Consider the following 16781-nt stretch of genomic DNA (forward strand, 5'->3'; position numbering starts at 1 on the left):
CAACTTCTTCACCGCCCAAAAAGCTTTGTGGGCAAACTCCACCGGCAAGTGACACGACTTTCCAAACACCAATTGATATGGAGACATACCTAAAGGAGTTTTGTATGCCGTGCGATACGCCCAAAGAGCGTCATCTAGCAATATCGCCCAATCCTTGCGACCTCCATTCACAGTCTTTTCCAACACTTGCTTAATCTCACGGTTGGCTAGCTCGGTTTGTCCATTCGCTTGAGGATGGTACGCCGTAGTGACACGATGCTTTACTCCATTCCTCTTCAACAAGCTCTCCAACCATCGATTGCAGAAATGTGATCCCCTATCACTTACTAAGGCTCGCGGCGCTCCATATCTTGACAAGATGTATTTTTGCAGAAATTTCATCACCACCTTTGAATCATTCTTGGCGGTGGGAATGGCCTCGACCCATCTCGACACATACTCTACGGCCAAAAGGATGTATTGGTTCCCATAGTATGAAGGGAACGGACCCATAAAATCGATCCCCCATACGTCGAATAGCTCAACCTCCACCACGCTAGTCAAAGGCATCTCATGCCTCTTAGAAATACCACCCATACGTTGGCAACGATCACAACGAGACACGAAAGCGTGGGCATCCTTAAAGATGGAGGGCCAATAAAAACCGCTTTGTAGGACTTTGAAGGCGGTTCTATTGGTTCTAAAATGGCCTCCACTCGGTGATGAATGGCATTGAGTGAGGATCGGTCCCCACTCCTCTTCTGGCACACAACGGCGAATCACCATGTCAGCGCATCGTCGGTAAAGAAACGGTTTCTCCCACATGTAGAACTTCACATCATGATAGAATTTCTTCTTCTTATAAGTGCTCAAATCCTTGGGTGGAGGATATTTGGCTGCCAGGAAATTCACATAGTCGGCATACCATGGCATAGGCGAGCTCACTTGCAAAATCTGCTCATCCGGGAATGTCTCCTTGATTGGAACTTGAAGTTCCTCTCCTTCCACCGGATTCTCTAGGCGAGAGAGATGATCGGCAACCACATTCTCACAACCACGACGATCCCGAATCTCGATATCGAACTCTTGCAGCAGCAGGATCCACCGAATGAGTCGTGGCTTGGCATCCTTCTTGTCAAAGAGAAATCGGATGGCTGCGTGATCAGTGTACACAATTGATTTCGTCCCGATCAAGTATGCGCGGAACTTGTCAAAAGCATAAACAACTGCTAGCATCTCCTTCTCGGTCACCGTGTAGTTCGCCTGAGCTTTATCCAAAGTTCGGCTGGCATAATAGATGACACGAAAAATCTTGTCCCTTTTCTGACCCAACGCAGCTCCAATAGCAATATCACTGGCATCACACATCAACTCGAATGGCTGCGTCCAATCCGGCACAATCAAAACAGGAGCTGTGACCAAGGCTTTCTTCAAAGTCTCAAACGCAGCTGTGCAAGCATCATCAAAACAGAACTTGACATCTTTCTCCAACAGCTGACTTAACGGCTTAGCAACCTTTGAGAAGTCCTTGATGAAGCGGCGGTAGAATCCGGCATGACCCAAAAAACTGCGCACAGCTCTATCATTGGTTGGTGGCGGGAGCTTCTCTATGGCAACAATCTTGGCTCGATCAACCTCCAAACCTGCAGCTGAAACTTTGTGGCCAAGAACAATGCCTTCTCGCACCATAAAATGACACTTCTCCCAATTAAGCACCAAGTTAGTTTCCTCACAACGAGCAAGCACAACAGACAAATTCTCTAGACAATGATCAAAAGAACTACCAAACACAGAGAAATCATCCATGAAAACTTCCATCACACTCTCAATCAGATCATGGAAAATAGCCATCATGCATCTTTGGAACGTAGCAGGAGCATTACACAAACCAAAAGACATGCGACGATAAGCAAAAATCCCATATGGGCAAGTAAAAGCAGTCTTGTCTTGGTCTTCCGGGGCAATCATAATTTGATTGTACCCAGAATAACCATCAAGAAAACAGTAAAACTCATACCCAGCCAATCTATCAAGCATCTGATCAATAAAGGGGAGGGGAAAGTGGTCTTTCCTAGTAGCAGCATTCAACATGCGATAATCAATGCAGACTCTCCAACCAGTAACCACACGTGTAGCAATCATCTCATCAGACTCACCCTTCACAACAGTTATCCCCCATTTCTTAGACACCACTTGGGTAGGACTGACCCACTCACTATCAGAAATAGCATATATAATCCCAGCATCAAGCAATTTCAACACTTCTTTCCTAACGACTTCTTGCATAATAGGATTTAAGCGCCTTTGAGGTTGCGCTCTAGGCCTAGCATCATCATCAAGCAAAATCCTATGCATGCAGACACTTGGGCTAATCCCTTTCAAATCAGAGATCGACCAACCAATAACAGACTTATGCTTTCTCAACACACGCAACAAAGAATCCAATTCACAAGAAGTAAGATGAGCTGATACAATTACCGGATACGTCTCACCATCACCTAGGAAGGCGTATCTCAAGTGATCCGGCAACGGCTTCAACTCAAGCTTTGGGGCGGTCCCCTTTTCCTCCTCCATCTTTTTCTTCTCCTCCTCGGTGCGCAGCTCCAGAAATCGTCCTCTCCTAGGTGCAATCTCTGCAACACTCTCCAATGCACTACAACACTCAAATAACTCATCAGAAAACAAATGCATATCAAGAGGAAAATCAAAATCAGTAGAGAAAAATGAATGAGAGATGCAAGCCTCAAGAGGGTCGCCGAGACCCTTCCATGAAGATGGTGTGTCACAGGAATCAACTAGGCTCAACAGCTTGCACTCCTCCATGTCAATATCTTCCTTCTCATCATAAAACTTCAAAGCTCGATATATGGAGAAGGTGTGGCTCTCATCATTCACTCTCAAAGTGAGTTCCCCATTAGCCACATCTATCAAGGCTCTTCCTGTGGCCAAGAACGGTCTCCCTAGGATCAACGGGATGGTCTTGTCCTCCTCAAAATCTAACACCACAAAGTCAGCTGGGAATATGAACTCATTGACCTTCACTAACACGTCTTCCACTATCCCCCGTGGATACGTCACCGACCTATCTGCCATCTGCAACGCGATCGACGTCGGCTTCATCTCTCCAATAGCCAACCGCTGGAAAATAGATAAGGGCATGAGATTAATGCTTGCCCCCAAATCGCATAGCGCCTTCCCAAACTGCTGGCCTCCAATGATGTAGGAAATAGTGAAGCTGCCAGGATCTTTAAGCTTGGCTGGGAGCTTCTTCTGCAAGATCGCACTGCACTCCTCATTGAGATTCACCGTCTCAAACTCCCCCAGCCGTTTTTTTCTCGAGATGATGTCCTTCAAGAATTTTGCATATTGTGGCATCTCCTGCAACGCCTCCACCAATGGAAGATTGATGTGCAACTTCTTGAAGATCTCTAAAAACTTGGAGAACTGCTGTTTCACCTTCTCCTTCTGATGTCGCTGAGGGAACGGCAAAGTCACTGTTGCTGGCGAAGTAGTCTTCTGCTTTTCATTCTTCTTTTTGCCAGAAACCTCAACGGTGACCTCCTCAGCTTCTTTCTCATCAACCGGCGACACGATCTCGTCCTCAGGCATCTTGGGTCCCTCATAAGTAGTCCCACTCCTCAAATTGATTGCCTTGCAATGCTCCTTGGGATTAACAGTTGTATTGCTCGGAAACTGACCTTGTTGGTGTAGATTTGTAAAAGCATTGGCCAGTTGACCCAATTGGGTCTCGAACATCTTCATCTGGGTCCCCACAGCTGCAGCATTGGACTCCAACTTTTCCATCCTCTCATCGGACTTGGCCACGAACTTCATTAGCAACTCCTCAAGATTCGGCTTCTTCTCTTCATTTATCACTCCGTTGGTAACCGAGAAGCCTGGTGGAGGTTGAATTGCATTGTTGGGATTCCCATATGACAAATTCGGGTGTGAGCGACCTCCTTGCTGATATTGTTGTCCTCTATTATAGCCACTCTGCTGCCCACGCTGGAAACTCCCGAAGTTCCTCCCATGAATGAAGTTGGCGTCTTCTACGCCTGTCAGATCCTCCACAGCTGGTTCACGATTTCCCATAGACATTGCTGAAATTTTTGAGCTCAGCTCTACCAGCTGAGTCGAGATCATCGCCAGGGGATCTGAGCTGGATGCTGCAGCAACTTTCTTCAGCTGCACCCTCTCGGACGGCCATTGGTAGCTGGTAGCTGCCATACTTTCTATGATCTCCATCGCGTCCGCGCTTCCCTTCTTGAGTATGGAGCCTCCAGCTGCTGTGTCCATGAACATCCTCGTGCGCTCTCCACAAGCATTGTAGAACATGACGACTAGAGTCCCTTCATCAAAGCCATGGGACGAGCACTTCCTCAATTTCTCTTGATATCGTTCCCATGTTTCTGCTAATGATTCACCTTCAAATTGCTGAAACTGAACGATGTCCATCTTCAGCTTCAAAGTGAGACCAGGAGGGTGAAACTTTCGCAGGAACATGTGTGCCAACTCTTCCCATGCTGGATTGGCACCCAATTGCAAAGTGTGGTACCATGACTTGGCCTTGTCCCGCAATGAAAAGGGAAATAGACGAAGGCGAATGATGTCATCTGCTACGCCGTTCATCTTTATGGTACTGCATAACTCCAGAAACTGTCTCAAATGCACATTCGGATCCTCTATGGCACTACCTCCATATTGGTTCTGTTGTACCATGGCAATCAGCCCAGTCCTTAGCTCGAAATTATTTGCATTGACTCTGGGCGGCTCTTGGTACTGGTACAGTGGAGTAAATGCCTCATCAATAGGCGGCTGTTTCTGCTCAGCAGCATTTTTCTGAGCATCCAACACCGCCTGCAACTGCTCTCTCAAAGCACGGACTTCTTCCGCAGTAGCCATGTGATTCAACTTGGCTTTGGTCGTCTGGCTGTTGTTATGGCGGCACGTAGCTTCAATTTCCGGATCAAAATCTAGTAAAGATAAACTTTTAGATCTTGTGTTCATAAACCACCTAAACAATCCACCAGTTTCAAATTAGAACCACAAGAAAGAAGTAAAGAACTTAAATAAATAACAGAAATAAAAATCCAGAGTAGTATCAAATAATTAACAGAATAGTACTGATAAAAATCAGTCCCCGGCAACGGCGCCAAAAACTTATTCGCTAATTTCTTTACACGCCGCAAGTGTACGGGTGCAATTGAGTATAGCAGTGACAAGGTCGAATCCACAGGGACTAATTGTTATCAATGCCTATTCTTAATCACTTTACTCTATCTGGAAAACCGAATTGTAAAGGTTTGATTTTTGAAAACGAAATTAAATTAAAATTAAGAAACACTAAAAGAATTCAAGCTGTGAAAATGCGAAGTAACAGAAGAAAGAGATTTTCTCAAGGCAAAGGTTTCAACAGATTCTCCTAACTAACACGTTTGATTCAATTAATGAGATAATTCCTAAGGCAATCTCAAAGTTAATTCATACCCACTCTCGTGGCATACAAATCGTTGATTACATGCAAGGCTACCGTCCCCGGATCGCACTTCTAACATGCAACTCCTAAAAGCTCATAGGATTAACACCCTCACAAATATCAATTCCCTTTAGAATTAAATATATGTGTTCTATGTTCTTAGTTCAGGTAATAATTATCATCTCCCGATCTCAAATTAAAACCTATGATTATGCTAAATTGGTGGCCAATCAATAAAGCAAACAATTATAACAAGAACATAGAAAGGAATATAAATCTCAATTAATTAAATCAACAGTCAGAAATTCGAATCATGTTTACTCCCTAAACCCTGGAAAAAAGGGATTTAGCCACACATAGACATATGACTAATATTCAAAATCTCAATAACACTAATGAACATTAAACAATGAAAAACCGTAATGAAGTCGAGAATCTTCAGTCTTGCTCTTGCTCCGTGTCTCACAGCTCTCAGGAAAAGTCAGAATATGATAAAAGGTGATAAAAGGTGTTTGGAATAAGCTAAAGGAAGGTATTTATATGCCCTAGGTCGTCTAAGCCCGAAAATACTCCAAAAACGCGCTTTTAGCGAAAAAACGGAAAAAAAATGGGCAACACTCGGCGCCTCGCGCGGTCTGGTCGCGCGGCCGCATGGCTGGGCCGCGCGAGCTCGCGCGGCCGCGCGCCTGACCCGCGCGGTCTTCCAGCGAGTTCTGCATCCTCGCGCGGCCATGGCATGCGGCCGCATGCCCGGACCGCGCGACTTCCCGGCGCCCGTTCTCGCGCACGGCCGCGTGTCCTCCGACACACGGACTTCCCGGCGCCCGTTCTTGCTCATCCGATGCCCGATTCTTGCCCCGTTCGTGCCTATGGACTCGTCACTTCGCGTATTCCACTACGCTTCATCCAAAACTTCACAAATCGAGTCCAAAAACCTGTAAAAACAACACGAGCACGGACGAGTAGTCTATTCCACACAAATTTAACAAATCAAACCAAAGACACTCAAGAACTTCAATGAAAACGCCCAAATACTATGAATAAACGCGCTAAAGGAGATGAAAAATGCAAGTAGAACAATATCTGTGAAACAAACTAGTAGTGCAATTTTGACAAAATTTGTTTGGACAAAGAATAATTAAATACTTAAAAAATAATTTATTTTCATTTAATAATGATTTCCTATTTTTCAAAAAATTTGAGACGTTATTATTGAAACGGGTGGAGAATAAATTTTCATAATAGCAATCATAGGGGAATTACTTAATAGCAAATAGTATGACTTTTTCTAATAGAAACTACTCCCTCCGTCCATGATTTAATGCCATATTTGGGTGTGGGCACAGAGACTAAGAAAACTGAAAAAGGTTATGTGGATGAAATATAAGGGTAGTTGACTAAAGTGATAAATGTGTTGTGAGTGGGTCTACTAGTGATAAAGTGTAGTAAATATAGAATATAAAAGGGGTAATTGCCCCTAAATACATAAACTTTCACATATTTATGGAATTGCACACCATCTTTAGATTCTGCCCCACAATACATAAACTTTGAGATTCTTCTGCTTTTTCCCATGGCACGGGAAACCACTAAATGGAGAGATGACGTGGCTGCCGGAAAACACACGTGGATTCCTACTTGAAAAAAAAAATTAAGTTTTAATTTCTTTTCCCAGCCCTAATTTCCCTAAAATTCATCCTCTCTCCAACAAAAAAATTCGACTGCCCTAAAATTCACCCTCTCCAGCCATAATTTCCCCAAGCAGTTTACCCTCTCCATCTCTGCTTTTTCCCTCTCCATCTGCTCGGCCAAGAGAGCGCCGCCACCAGGGACGTCTGCTTATGTGCTCGCGCAGCCCTAATTTCCCTCTCTATCTCTGCTCAGCCAAGAGAGCGCCGCCACCAGGGAGAGCGCTGCCACTAGGGAGAGCTGCCTCTGTGCTCGCGTCGACCAGTGAGCAGAACTTCGGTTAGCTCGCGTCTGTCTTTTGCTAAGTTTATGTGAATTGTTTTCTTAATTGATGAAACTAATTCTTGCTCGAAATGTGAATTGTTTTCTTAATTGATGAAACTAATTCTTGCTCGAAATGTGAATTGTTTTCTTAATTTCTTCGAAAGCTTTTGTTAATCAATTTCCCTTGTCCTCTTCTTCAAGATAGAAGGGAGCTCTTTTCATCGTCTTCTTCAAAGTTTGAATAATGTCTAACTGTTCGAGCTCAAGTAATTCAATTGGGCGTCAGAAATTGTGTGAGCATGGTATTCCAGCGATTGAGGAAACCTCACACACTCAGAAGAATCTGGAAAGAAGATTCTACTATTGTTCTAGAAGGGAGGTAATTTCATCTATTGATGTTGTGTTTGATTTCTTACTGTAATTATTTGAGTATTGATGTTGTGTTCTTAAATTGTTCCAGTGGAATGATTGTGGGTTGTGGCAATGGGCTGATCCTGAGCTAAGCTCATACTACAAGTTGTGCTTCAACAATATTAAAAACGAAAGGGATAAATTGGTTGAGCAACTAAACTGCAGAATGATGTTGTTGGAAATGAAGAGTAGAGAAATCCGAGCTAACACTGAAGAAGCAGATACAATAAAGCTAAGATTTGATGAGACAAATGTCGAGCTTCAAGATTTGAAGAAGAATAAAGAAATACTAGAATGGAAAGTAAAGTGTATGCAGTTGATTGTACTCGTTTGTGTATTTTGTGTTTTGGTTAAGTCTTTGTAGTTTTTGTGTAGTCGTAGTAGGAGTAATAGCTCTATTATGTAACGGATGATTTATTATGTAACGGATGATTTATTTGTTTTTGATCATGTTAATTTTTGGATTGTCACTACTTCTGTCCTATTCTTTGGATGCATGCATCATTGTTTCAAAACATTTTAGAACATATTCCCATGGAAGGACTTAACTTTGATCAGCACATGGTCTCCCCCTATTCCCGAAAGCCTTCATCCCAATTACGTACCACTCGCCCATAGCTCTCTACTCCTTGTTAGTCATGAACTTTCCATTGAGATACTCAAATCTCAAAAAATATAGCAATAACAGTTTTCTGCTCCCTGCTCAGTTTTTCTTGCTCCCTGCTCAAGCCCCTGCTCAGGTCAAAGCCAAGACGGGATATTACACCGAGCATTTCAATTGAAATGGAGAATGTTGGCGCACAAGATTGTCGAGGCAAAAAATACAGCGTTTTTATCGGCTGAAGCAGTTAAAAGTTAAAGAGTAAGAGAGGCTCTCACAAATGGCTGAAAAGGAAGATTCAGTGGTTGACAGGCGTTCCCTGGTCGACGGCACTCCCTGGTCGCGGCGTTCCCTAGTCGGCGACGAGTAGAGATTGGGCAATTAGGGCTCGCAAACTTTGGTTCTTCAAACTTTTTTAGAGGCTGCCCCTGGTCGCGGTGCTCTTCTTGGTCGCGGCCCTCTCTTGGCCGACGGCAGCGCTCCCTTGGCCGACGACGAGCAGAGATGGAGAGGGTAAACTGCTTGGGGAAATTATGGCTGGAGAGGGTGAATTTTAGGGCAGTCGAATTTTTTTGTTGGAGAGGGTGAATTTTAGGGAAATTAGGGCTGGGAAAAGAAATTAAAACTTAATTTTTTTTTTCAAGTAGGAATCCACGTGTGTTTTCCGGCAGCCACGTCATCTCTCCATTTAGTGGTTTCCCGTGCCATGGAAAAAAACAGAAGAATCTCAAAGTTTATGTATTGTGGGGCAGAATCTAAAGATGGTGTGCAATTCCAGAAATATGTGAAAGTTTATGTATTTAGGGGCAATTACCCCAATATAAAAATGATAAATGTGTTTTAAGGTGGGTCCATTAATGGCAAAAGGTAGTAAATATAGAAAAAGAAGAAGAGTAAAATGGTACAAAAAGCAGAATAAGGCATTAAATTGTTGACAGATTTTTAAAGGCAAGTATGGCATTAAATTGTGGACGGAGGGAGTATAATTTTTTATAATACTAGTAAATATGACATTTTATAATAGCAGGCATATTGAATTACTATTACGTAATAGGAAGTATGACTTTTTCTAATAGAAAATATGATTTTTTTCTAAAAGTAAATACTTTCTTTATCCCTAAAAATTGTACTCCAACTTAAAGAGGTGATAGGAATTTTAAGAAAAAAAGTGTGTAATTGTATTTTGAGTGGAAATTAGGTCTTACACCTTTTTATAAATTGTGAGTGGGGAAGTTTGTGAGGTCCTTTCCAAATAAAGAAAAACCATAATTTTCAGAAAATTACCAATATAGTAATAAGACCTTAATTTCCAGGCACGGATGGAGTGTATATATAGGGAAGGGCTACTGTGAAAACACTTCTTAAAATAAAAATAAAAACGGTTTTCAATGTACGAATTTTATGTAGAACACGTATGAATTCATCCAACAAGGTTGCGAATTGTGAAAAATAAGTTTTTGCTACATTTGGGATTCGAACTTAGGACCACGAATTCATCCAACAGGGTTACGAATCAACCGTAGATCTTGATGATCTAAGGGCTGAAAATTGATTATATTTTATATTTTAAGAAGTGTTTTTATTTTAGTCATCCCCTATATATAATATATATATATATAAATATATATATATATATATATATATTGGACAAACACCCGAGGGGTGATGGGGTTAGGTAGATCCCCTACCTGTAAATAAACCATCAATCAGTATCTCACACATGACGCTGTCCAAAAGTAATAGCGTCCAACAGAACCAACAAGGAAAAATAGAGATCAAACGGACAAAAGGCATACATAGATGTAGCCCAAAAATAACTACATCCAGAATATAAATGAAACCATATCAAAAAGGAAACAAACCAAAACGAGCTAACTATCATCATAAAATCTGAATCTAAAGTTAGGATAACTAAGCTGGTCTATCCTAACCAGAACAAGAAAATAACGAGGGGCAGAAAAACAATCGAAAGTAGTCAATGTCTAAGCCTGATGCCCTCTCCTAGCCATAAAATCAACAGACCGATTTTCATCGCGGTGGATGTGAGTGAAACGGACCCGCCGATGCTGAATAAACTATCGGATCCAAGCAACAGTATGACGGATACTAGCATGATCGTGGTGCCCAGCAGGCATGAGTAAAATAATTGCCACAACATCCAGCTCAACCAAAATATGAGCTAAGAAAGTAATAGCCAACCTAAGACCTTCGAGCAGAGCAACTAACTCAGCCTCAGAATTGGAAGTGGCATCATAGGGGGTACAGAAAGCAATAAGGAGGGCTCCAATGTGATCACGAACCACGTCTCTACCGGCACCACGCTGTGTCTGAGAATCATAAGAACCATCAGTGTTCAGCTTCACCCATGAGGACTTCGGGGGAAGCCAACGCACCATAGTGGAGCGAAGGATCCTTCTCATGGGGGAGCTGGTGGCATGAAGTCAACTAGGGGAACACATCCACACCAATGAATACTGGTGAGTGTCCTCGTGACGTGACCATATTTCAGGTTTTAATCGAAGATGTCGTATTTGTCAACGTACAAATAAATTTATAACATTTCCATTAACAGGCGTAGTGCCTAATGGTAAGCAATGGTCGATCCCACATGGAGTTGGTGCAGCTTGTCTCTTGTCACGAACAAAAATAAGAAAAATGGTAGGGTGGACTATGGTCCTGGTCACGAGTCATCTCTCGGGACTAAACTCAACTTTATTTGAAATAATAAACTGAACTGAAAACACTGAACATAAATATCAATAATAAAATGTAATATGGTCAAGACGTCGAACATGTGGATAATCTCTTACACTCGCTCCTTGGTCAAGATATTCATTACAATATTGTGTTTACCAGTTATAACTTACCAATGGCATGTGCCCCCATTCTTACTTGTCACGTCCACTTCCATCATCTACGAAAATCTATCCTTAAGTGTGTTTAAGATAGGAGACACTATATACCATTAAACCATCTCGACCTAACCATGCAATAGGACACCTCAGAGCATGCAATTAAACCGAATAATATTTAGACCTAGATAGACCCGATATTAAACTTAGGCAGACCGTAGTCTACTTCAACCTCCCGTGCCCGCAAATACTCTCAAGACGCACAATGATCGTACACACCTTATAATCTTGATTTATTGGTGATCTAAATCTACTCGATTAATTAATGGCCTGTTAACTAATCAAGTTGAATTAGACACTTGGATATAATGCCTAACACTTCGGGAACACAACATGCAATTATTTAAGCACTCAATTAAACCTCACGAATTTATAAGTTCGTATCCACATCATCTACGCGTTGCCTAAATCTATAAACTTAGCTAGACATAGAGTAAATTGCGAAAACAAAAGATAAATAAGACATGGAAATAAAATAGAGGTATTAGCCTATAAATACCCGAACTTTGTGCATTTTCTGGTTTTGCACCTCAACTTTAAAATCTGCCTATAAATACCCGAACTTTGTATTCTTTCTTATTTTGCACCCGACGAATTTTTACCCCCAAATCGTTAATGAGATGTCAGCCAAATTAAGAGGGTAGTTTGAAGTTCATAACGAAGAATATAAGTTTGTTGTCAATGTGAGATTTAAAACATATAATTGTAGATTTTGGATGTTGATCCGGCTGCCATGTTAGCAACGATTTAGGGGTAAAAATTTATTGGGTGCAAAATCAGAAAGAATACAAAGTTCGGGTATTTATAGGCAGATTTTAAAGTTGAGGTGCAAAATCAGAAAATGCACAAAGTTCGGGTATTTATAGGTCAATACCCCAATAAAATAAAGTAAACTTACTTAATAAGGGAAAAATGGGCAGGATGCTACTATGTCAGCATAAAGTATAAACTAAGCGTCTTGCCCAAATCGGGACTTAAACATAAACTAAACTAAATGCAGAAAATAAAATATTATTTTTGGTAACAGCCTCTACTCCTTAGTTTGTGCACTGTACACAAAATGAAATGGGAACAAGTATATTTATAGGGATCCAAGCGTGGGCCAAATGCCAACACGCAGCTAGGGTTTTGGAGAGTTCAACTCCAGCTGGAGTGTTCTTCTTCTGGCCGAGATAGAGTCCACAAGTGCAAGGACTCTACCTTTGATAAAACTCCACTCTCTGATCCATGCATATCTTCAAGCTTGCGTTCATATCTCCTCAGCGCATGGGAAAAGAAATATTCCTGTGCATCTTCTTTATGCACCGGATCTGCCACGTCAGCATCTAGCCCTAGACGCCTGGTCATGATGTATTGCTCCCCTGTTCACTATTCCTGCCTTCGTTCTGCCCTTCCTAATGCCTTCGATGCCTCTCGTGGTAGATGCTGATTTCTGAGCGTAAGTCAGACCAACCTCTTGGTCAGCTGCAAATAGCCTTAGCTACAACACTTTCTCCCAGAAATAGCTCCAACTGCCCAGGACGCAATAGAACCCCCCATTTGAGCGGTACTACATACTCGATCAACATCATGCCCAACAGGTCAGCGAAAGTGACTCTCGATCTTTGGATTGCATCCAACCTGTAGGCTTCGTTAGACTTGATCATTGAGGTGCCTTCCTTTTTCTCATCGGATTTTCTCCATATTGCCCATTATAATATCCACGAGTCCCTGCTAAACAAGTGTCCTCTCAAACACAAAAACAAGCAGAAAACACACACAAAGACTCAATCTAGACCTAGACACAACAAGGAAAAAGAGCACAAAACTTGGGCTCGTCACACGCACACACTTTAACCATGCTTGTCCTCAAGCATGCACGTGCAACTTGCCTAGAAAAGACAGAAACAAAGACTCAAGACACATGTCAGCATAAAAGAAGAAAAACACTATAGAGAGCCAAAACAAGAATTTTCGAACAAGGAGAGTAAAAGTGCGCAGATTATCAGATGGTCAAAATTCAAAACACTAGTGTTGTTATTGTCCTCATCGGCATCCTCAAGATGGGTGGGGCGGGGTGAGCGTCGAGGACTGGTGGATGAATGAGCAGTTCTGGGTGATCGGGGGCACGTCAGCCCACCTCTTCGCCGTTTTCCAGGGGCTCCTTAAGGTGCTCGAGGGCATCGATACTAACTTCACCGTTACGTCCAAGGCGTCCGACGAGGATGGGGACTTCGCCGAGCTCTACGTGTTCAAGTGGACGTCCCTCATCATCCCCCCGACGACCGTCCTCCTCGTCAACATGGTCGGCATCGTGGCCGGTGTCTCGTATGTCGTCAATAGTGGGTACCAGTCGTGGGGCCCGCTCTTCCAAAAGCTCTTCTTCTCGATATGGGTCATCGTCCACCTACCCGTTCCTTAAGGGCCTGATAGGGCGGCAGAATCGGACCCTGACGATCGTCATTGTCTGGTCAATCATGCTCGCTTCCATCTTCTCCCTGCTTTGGGTTCGTATCGACCTCTTCACGTCGGAGGGCACCAAGAGAGCTGCGCAAGGCCAGTGCGACGTCAACTGTTGAGACTCGCCCGACATCGGCTGCCCGTCCCCACCCGACCCTGTCTCGTCGCCGTGCAATGTACATAGGAAAGATGATAGTTGCAGACAGAGAGAGCAAGGTGAGAAGAGCTGATTGTGTTGTAGTATTTCATCATTCTTTTGCCTTGTCCAAATTTTTTCATACACCATGCATAGTGTAGCTATTGAGAAATTGTGTAAACTTGAACAATTATAGTTGGATTTATTTAATTTATTCTTACTGCATACTCTCATTATTATTACTCCCTTCAATTATTTATGGAAGTATTTTTGTAACTTTTAGTTATTTATATTAAATGAGGGTTTAGAGTTTAATACAAAGTTTTGATCATTAAATCTCAATATCTCATCATTTAGGTCTTTAATTTTTATGTTTTTCATCAAACAATAATTGTGTAATTAAGTATAAATTATGGTTAATTAAAGTTAACTTGGGTACTTTATTTACTTATTTATTATTATTATGTATGCAAAAGTCTAGAAAGACTTACATTATGAATAAGAAGTATTCCGTATAATTTATTTTTTGAGCTTGAGGTTTATCCATAAAGGATATTAGAATTTGATTATGACACCACTAATTAAGCTACAATGTAGTTTATCTATGTATTGTTATTTTATTTTACTTTTGAGCGTGAAAATTAAAAAATATATAGAAAGTAGATAAAGTGAATTGATGAAAATTATTTAAATATTAATTATGAAGAGTAATATATTATCAAAAAATGAATAAGATATTTATAATGAGACATTTCATTATGAAAAATGAGACATTTGTAATGGAACGGAGTGGAGTACCTGTTTAGTCCCATAAAAATATAGAAAAATTTTTATGGTACGAATTTTAAATTATTTCAAATGGAAGTATTGTAACTGGAAAAACAGTATTGTAACTGGAAAAACAGTTCAGAGATTTATGATAAGGCTAGTGTATAAAAGTGAAAAGTAACCTATATTTTTTAGGGAATATATATATTTTTTAAAAAGTTTTTAAAAAAGTCATTTAACAACCAGAGAGATTTCTGCATTTGAAGAGGTCTATTGAGACTCTGAGTGAGAGAGAGAGAGATGGCAGAAGAAATGAGGAAAAACAGAATTCAAGTCTCCAACTCCAAAAAATCCCTCTTCTTCTACGTCAATCTCTCCAAGGTTTTCTTCTTACTCCCTCCCTTTCTTAGCTGCTGTTTCCCTCTTTTCATTTTGAGCTTTTCAAAACAAAAATTAAAAATGTATTGCTTCTTTAGAAGTTTATGTGTTTCTCTTTCATGTTACTGCTCTTTCCTTGCGTGGGTTGCTGCTGGAACTCCGATCGTGTAACCGAGCGCACAACATAAGCAGTGGAGAATAGTAAAATTTGAAACTGAAATAAAAAATAAAATTTCTTTATTTCACTGTTGATGAATCTGCTGTGGCTTTTATATATAAGTTGATAATAGTTGTATGGAATTGATTTTGTGTTCATTAAGTATGCATTTGATAGCTGTCAAAGGAAGTTTTACGCTTTCTTGCTTTGATTAGGCCTTGTGGGTTTTGGCAATGTATCAATTGAGAATATCTTTGAAGTTCCTAGCTAGCCCTAGCTTGCAGCCAAGTTGAGTTCTTTACTTGAAAGGATGAGTTAAAAAGAGTTTTCCTAAAAATATCTTCATTTTAGTGTGTTAAAGTTAAAGCCACCTTGTTTCTCCCTGATGCTGATTGTATAAAGCCTTTCAAGGGTAAGATGGGTTCAATTCTAATATGGTATCGGAGCAGACCTAAGTTCGATGTGGATTTTTCTATTGTGCACGTTGTAGTAGCTGATGAGTCATGCCGGTTGGTAATGATCCTTTCCTCTCCTTATAATAGTGATCTTGTCCTCCCCTTATAAGGCCATGTATGTCCCACATCGACGTTGTAGTAGCTGATGAGTCATACCTTATAAGGCCTTGTTTGCCCTACATCGATTGGGTAATGATCATGACCTCCCTTTGAAAGGAGAATTAGGTGCGTTTGTGTGAGGGTTTATGTCCTAACGAGTCGATAATCATATGTGTGCAGAGGTACTTGCAGCAGTACAACGATGTGGAGCTCTCTGGTCTTGGAATGGGTATTGCTTCCACCTCCAATTCTTTGTGAATCTCTCGGCTGCCTCATTTATTAGTGTAACAACTGTTGATTCTCACCGTGCAGCTATTTCCACTGTCGTGAGCATTGCTGAAATTTTGAAGAACAACGGATTCGCCATTGAGAAAAGTCAGACATTTTCTCCTTTTTCTTCCCTTTTTGGTTATAGACTATGCATGTTTCTTTCCATCTCATTTTACATTTTGTGATGCAGAGATCAGGACGCTGACGGTTGACATGAGAGATGATCCGGAAGCGCGGCCGTTTCCCAAGGCAAAGGTGACTATCTGTGTAAAGAGATTTCTCCTATTTTATGAATGGAAAGAGGAATAGAGGGTCCTTTTCTTGAGGTGCAAAACTGGCCCTTTTCATGTTTTTCTTGTATTTTCCTTCTTGCAGATTGAGATATTGTTGGGAAAATCAGAGAATTTCGATGAACTGATGGCTGCCGAGGAAGAGGAAGAGGAAGGCGGAGGCGAAGACTAGAATGGAAGTAATCTATGAAGTCGAATCTAGTTAGAAAGACTTATCTTGCTAGTGTTAAAATGATGTCTTTTATGATACTCAACTTATGTAGAAACCATGTTAGCTTTGATTATGCTTTCCAAATTCAAGGCTTTTTCCAGCAGTCAATTCTTTGCCTCATTTTCAACATGTTTTTTCTTGTTTTACACTTTGGGTTGTTCTGAATAGGTAAAAATGCTTCCTTTGAAAAATTTGGATTAATGTTAACAAGTTTTGTTCTTGAATTGGAAACTTGCTAAGAATTTC

General features: G+C 41.3%; 1 protein-coding gene and 1 pseudogene across 1 annotated transcript; both read left to right on the forward strand.

Annotated features, from left to right (window-relative positions):
* Window positions 1–13320: 13320 nt before the first annotated feature.
* Window positions 13321–13890, forward strand: LOC130994536 (probable cellulose synthase A catalytic subunit 1 [UDP-forming]; annotated as a pseudogene).
* A 912-nt stretch (window positions 13891–14802) lies between these two features.
* Window positions 14803–16643, forward strand: LOC130995240 (uncharacterized protein At2g34160-like). The gene is made up of 5 exons (XM_057920449.1): window positions 14803–15056; window positions 15945–15993; window positions 16077–16139; window positions 16225–16289; window positions 16410–16643. Exons 1-5 carry the CDS (start codon window positions 14976–14978, stop codon window positions 16494–16496), a joined length of 345 nt encoding a protein of 114 aa, XP_057776432.1. The 5' UTR covers window positions 14803–14975; the 3' UTR covers window positions 16497–16643.
* Window positions 16644–16781: the final 138 nt, after the last annotated feature.

Source organism: Salvia miltiorrhiza, chromosome 7 (assembly GCF_028751815.1).
Source record: "Salvia miltiorrhiza cultivar Shanhuang (shh) chromosome 7, IMPLAD_Smil_shh, whole genome shotgun sequence".
NCBI lineage: Eukaryota > Viridiplantae > Streptophyta > Magnoliopsida > Lamiales > Lamiaceae > Salvia > Salvia miltiorrhiza.

What these genes read in the sequence shown, in the direction of transcription:
- LOC130995240 (XM_057920449.1), top strand. Translation starts at nt 14,976, where the DNA reads ATGGCAGAAGAAATGAGGAAAAACAGAATTCAAGTCTCCAACTCCAAA. An exon ending in TCTACGTCAATCTCTCCAAG is followed by an intron (nt 15,057 to 15,944) that starts GTTTTCTTCTTA and finishes ATATGTGTGCAG; the next exon opens with AGGTACTTGCAGCAGTACAA. An exon ending in GCTCTCTGGTCTTGGAATGG is followed by an intron (nt 15,994 to 16,076) that starts GTATTGCTTCCA and finishes CTCACCGTGCAG; the next exon opens with CTATTTCCACTGTCGTGAGC.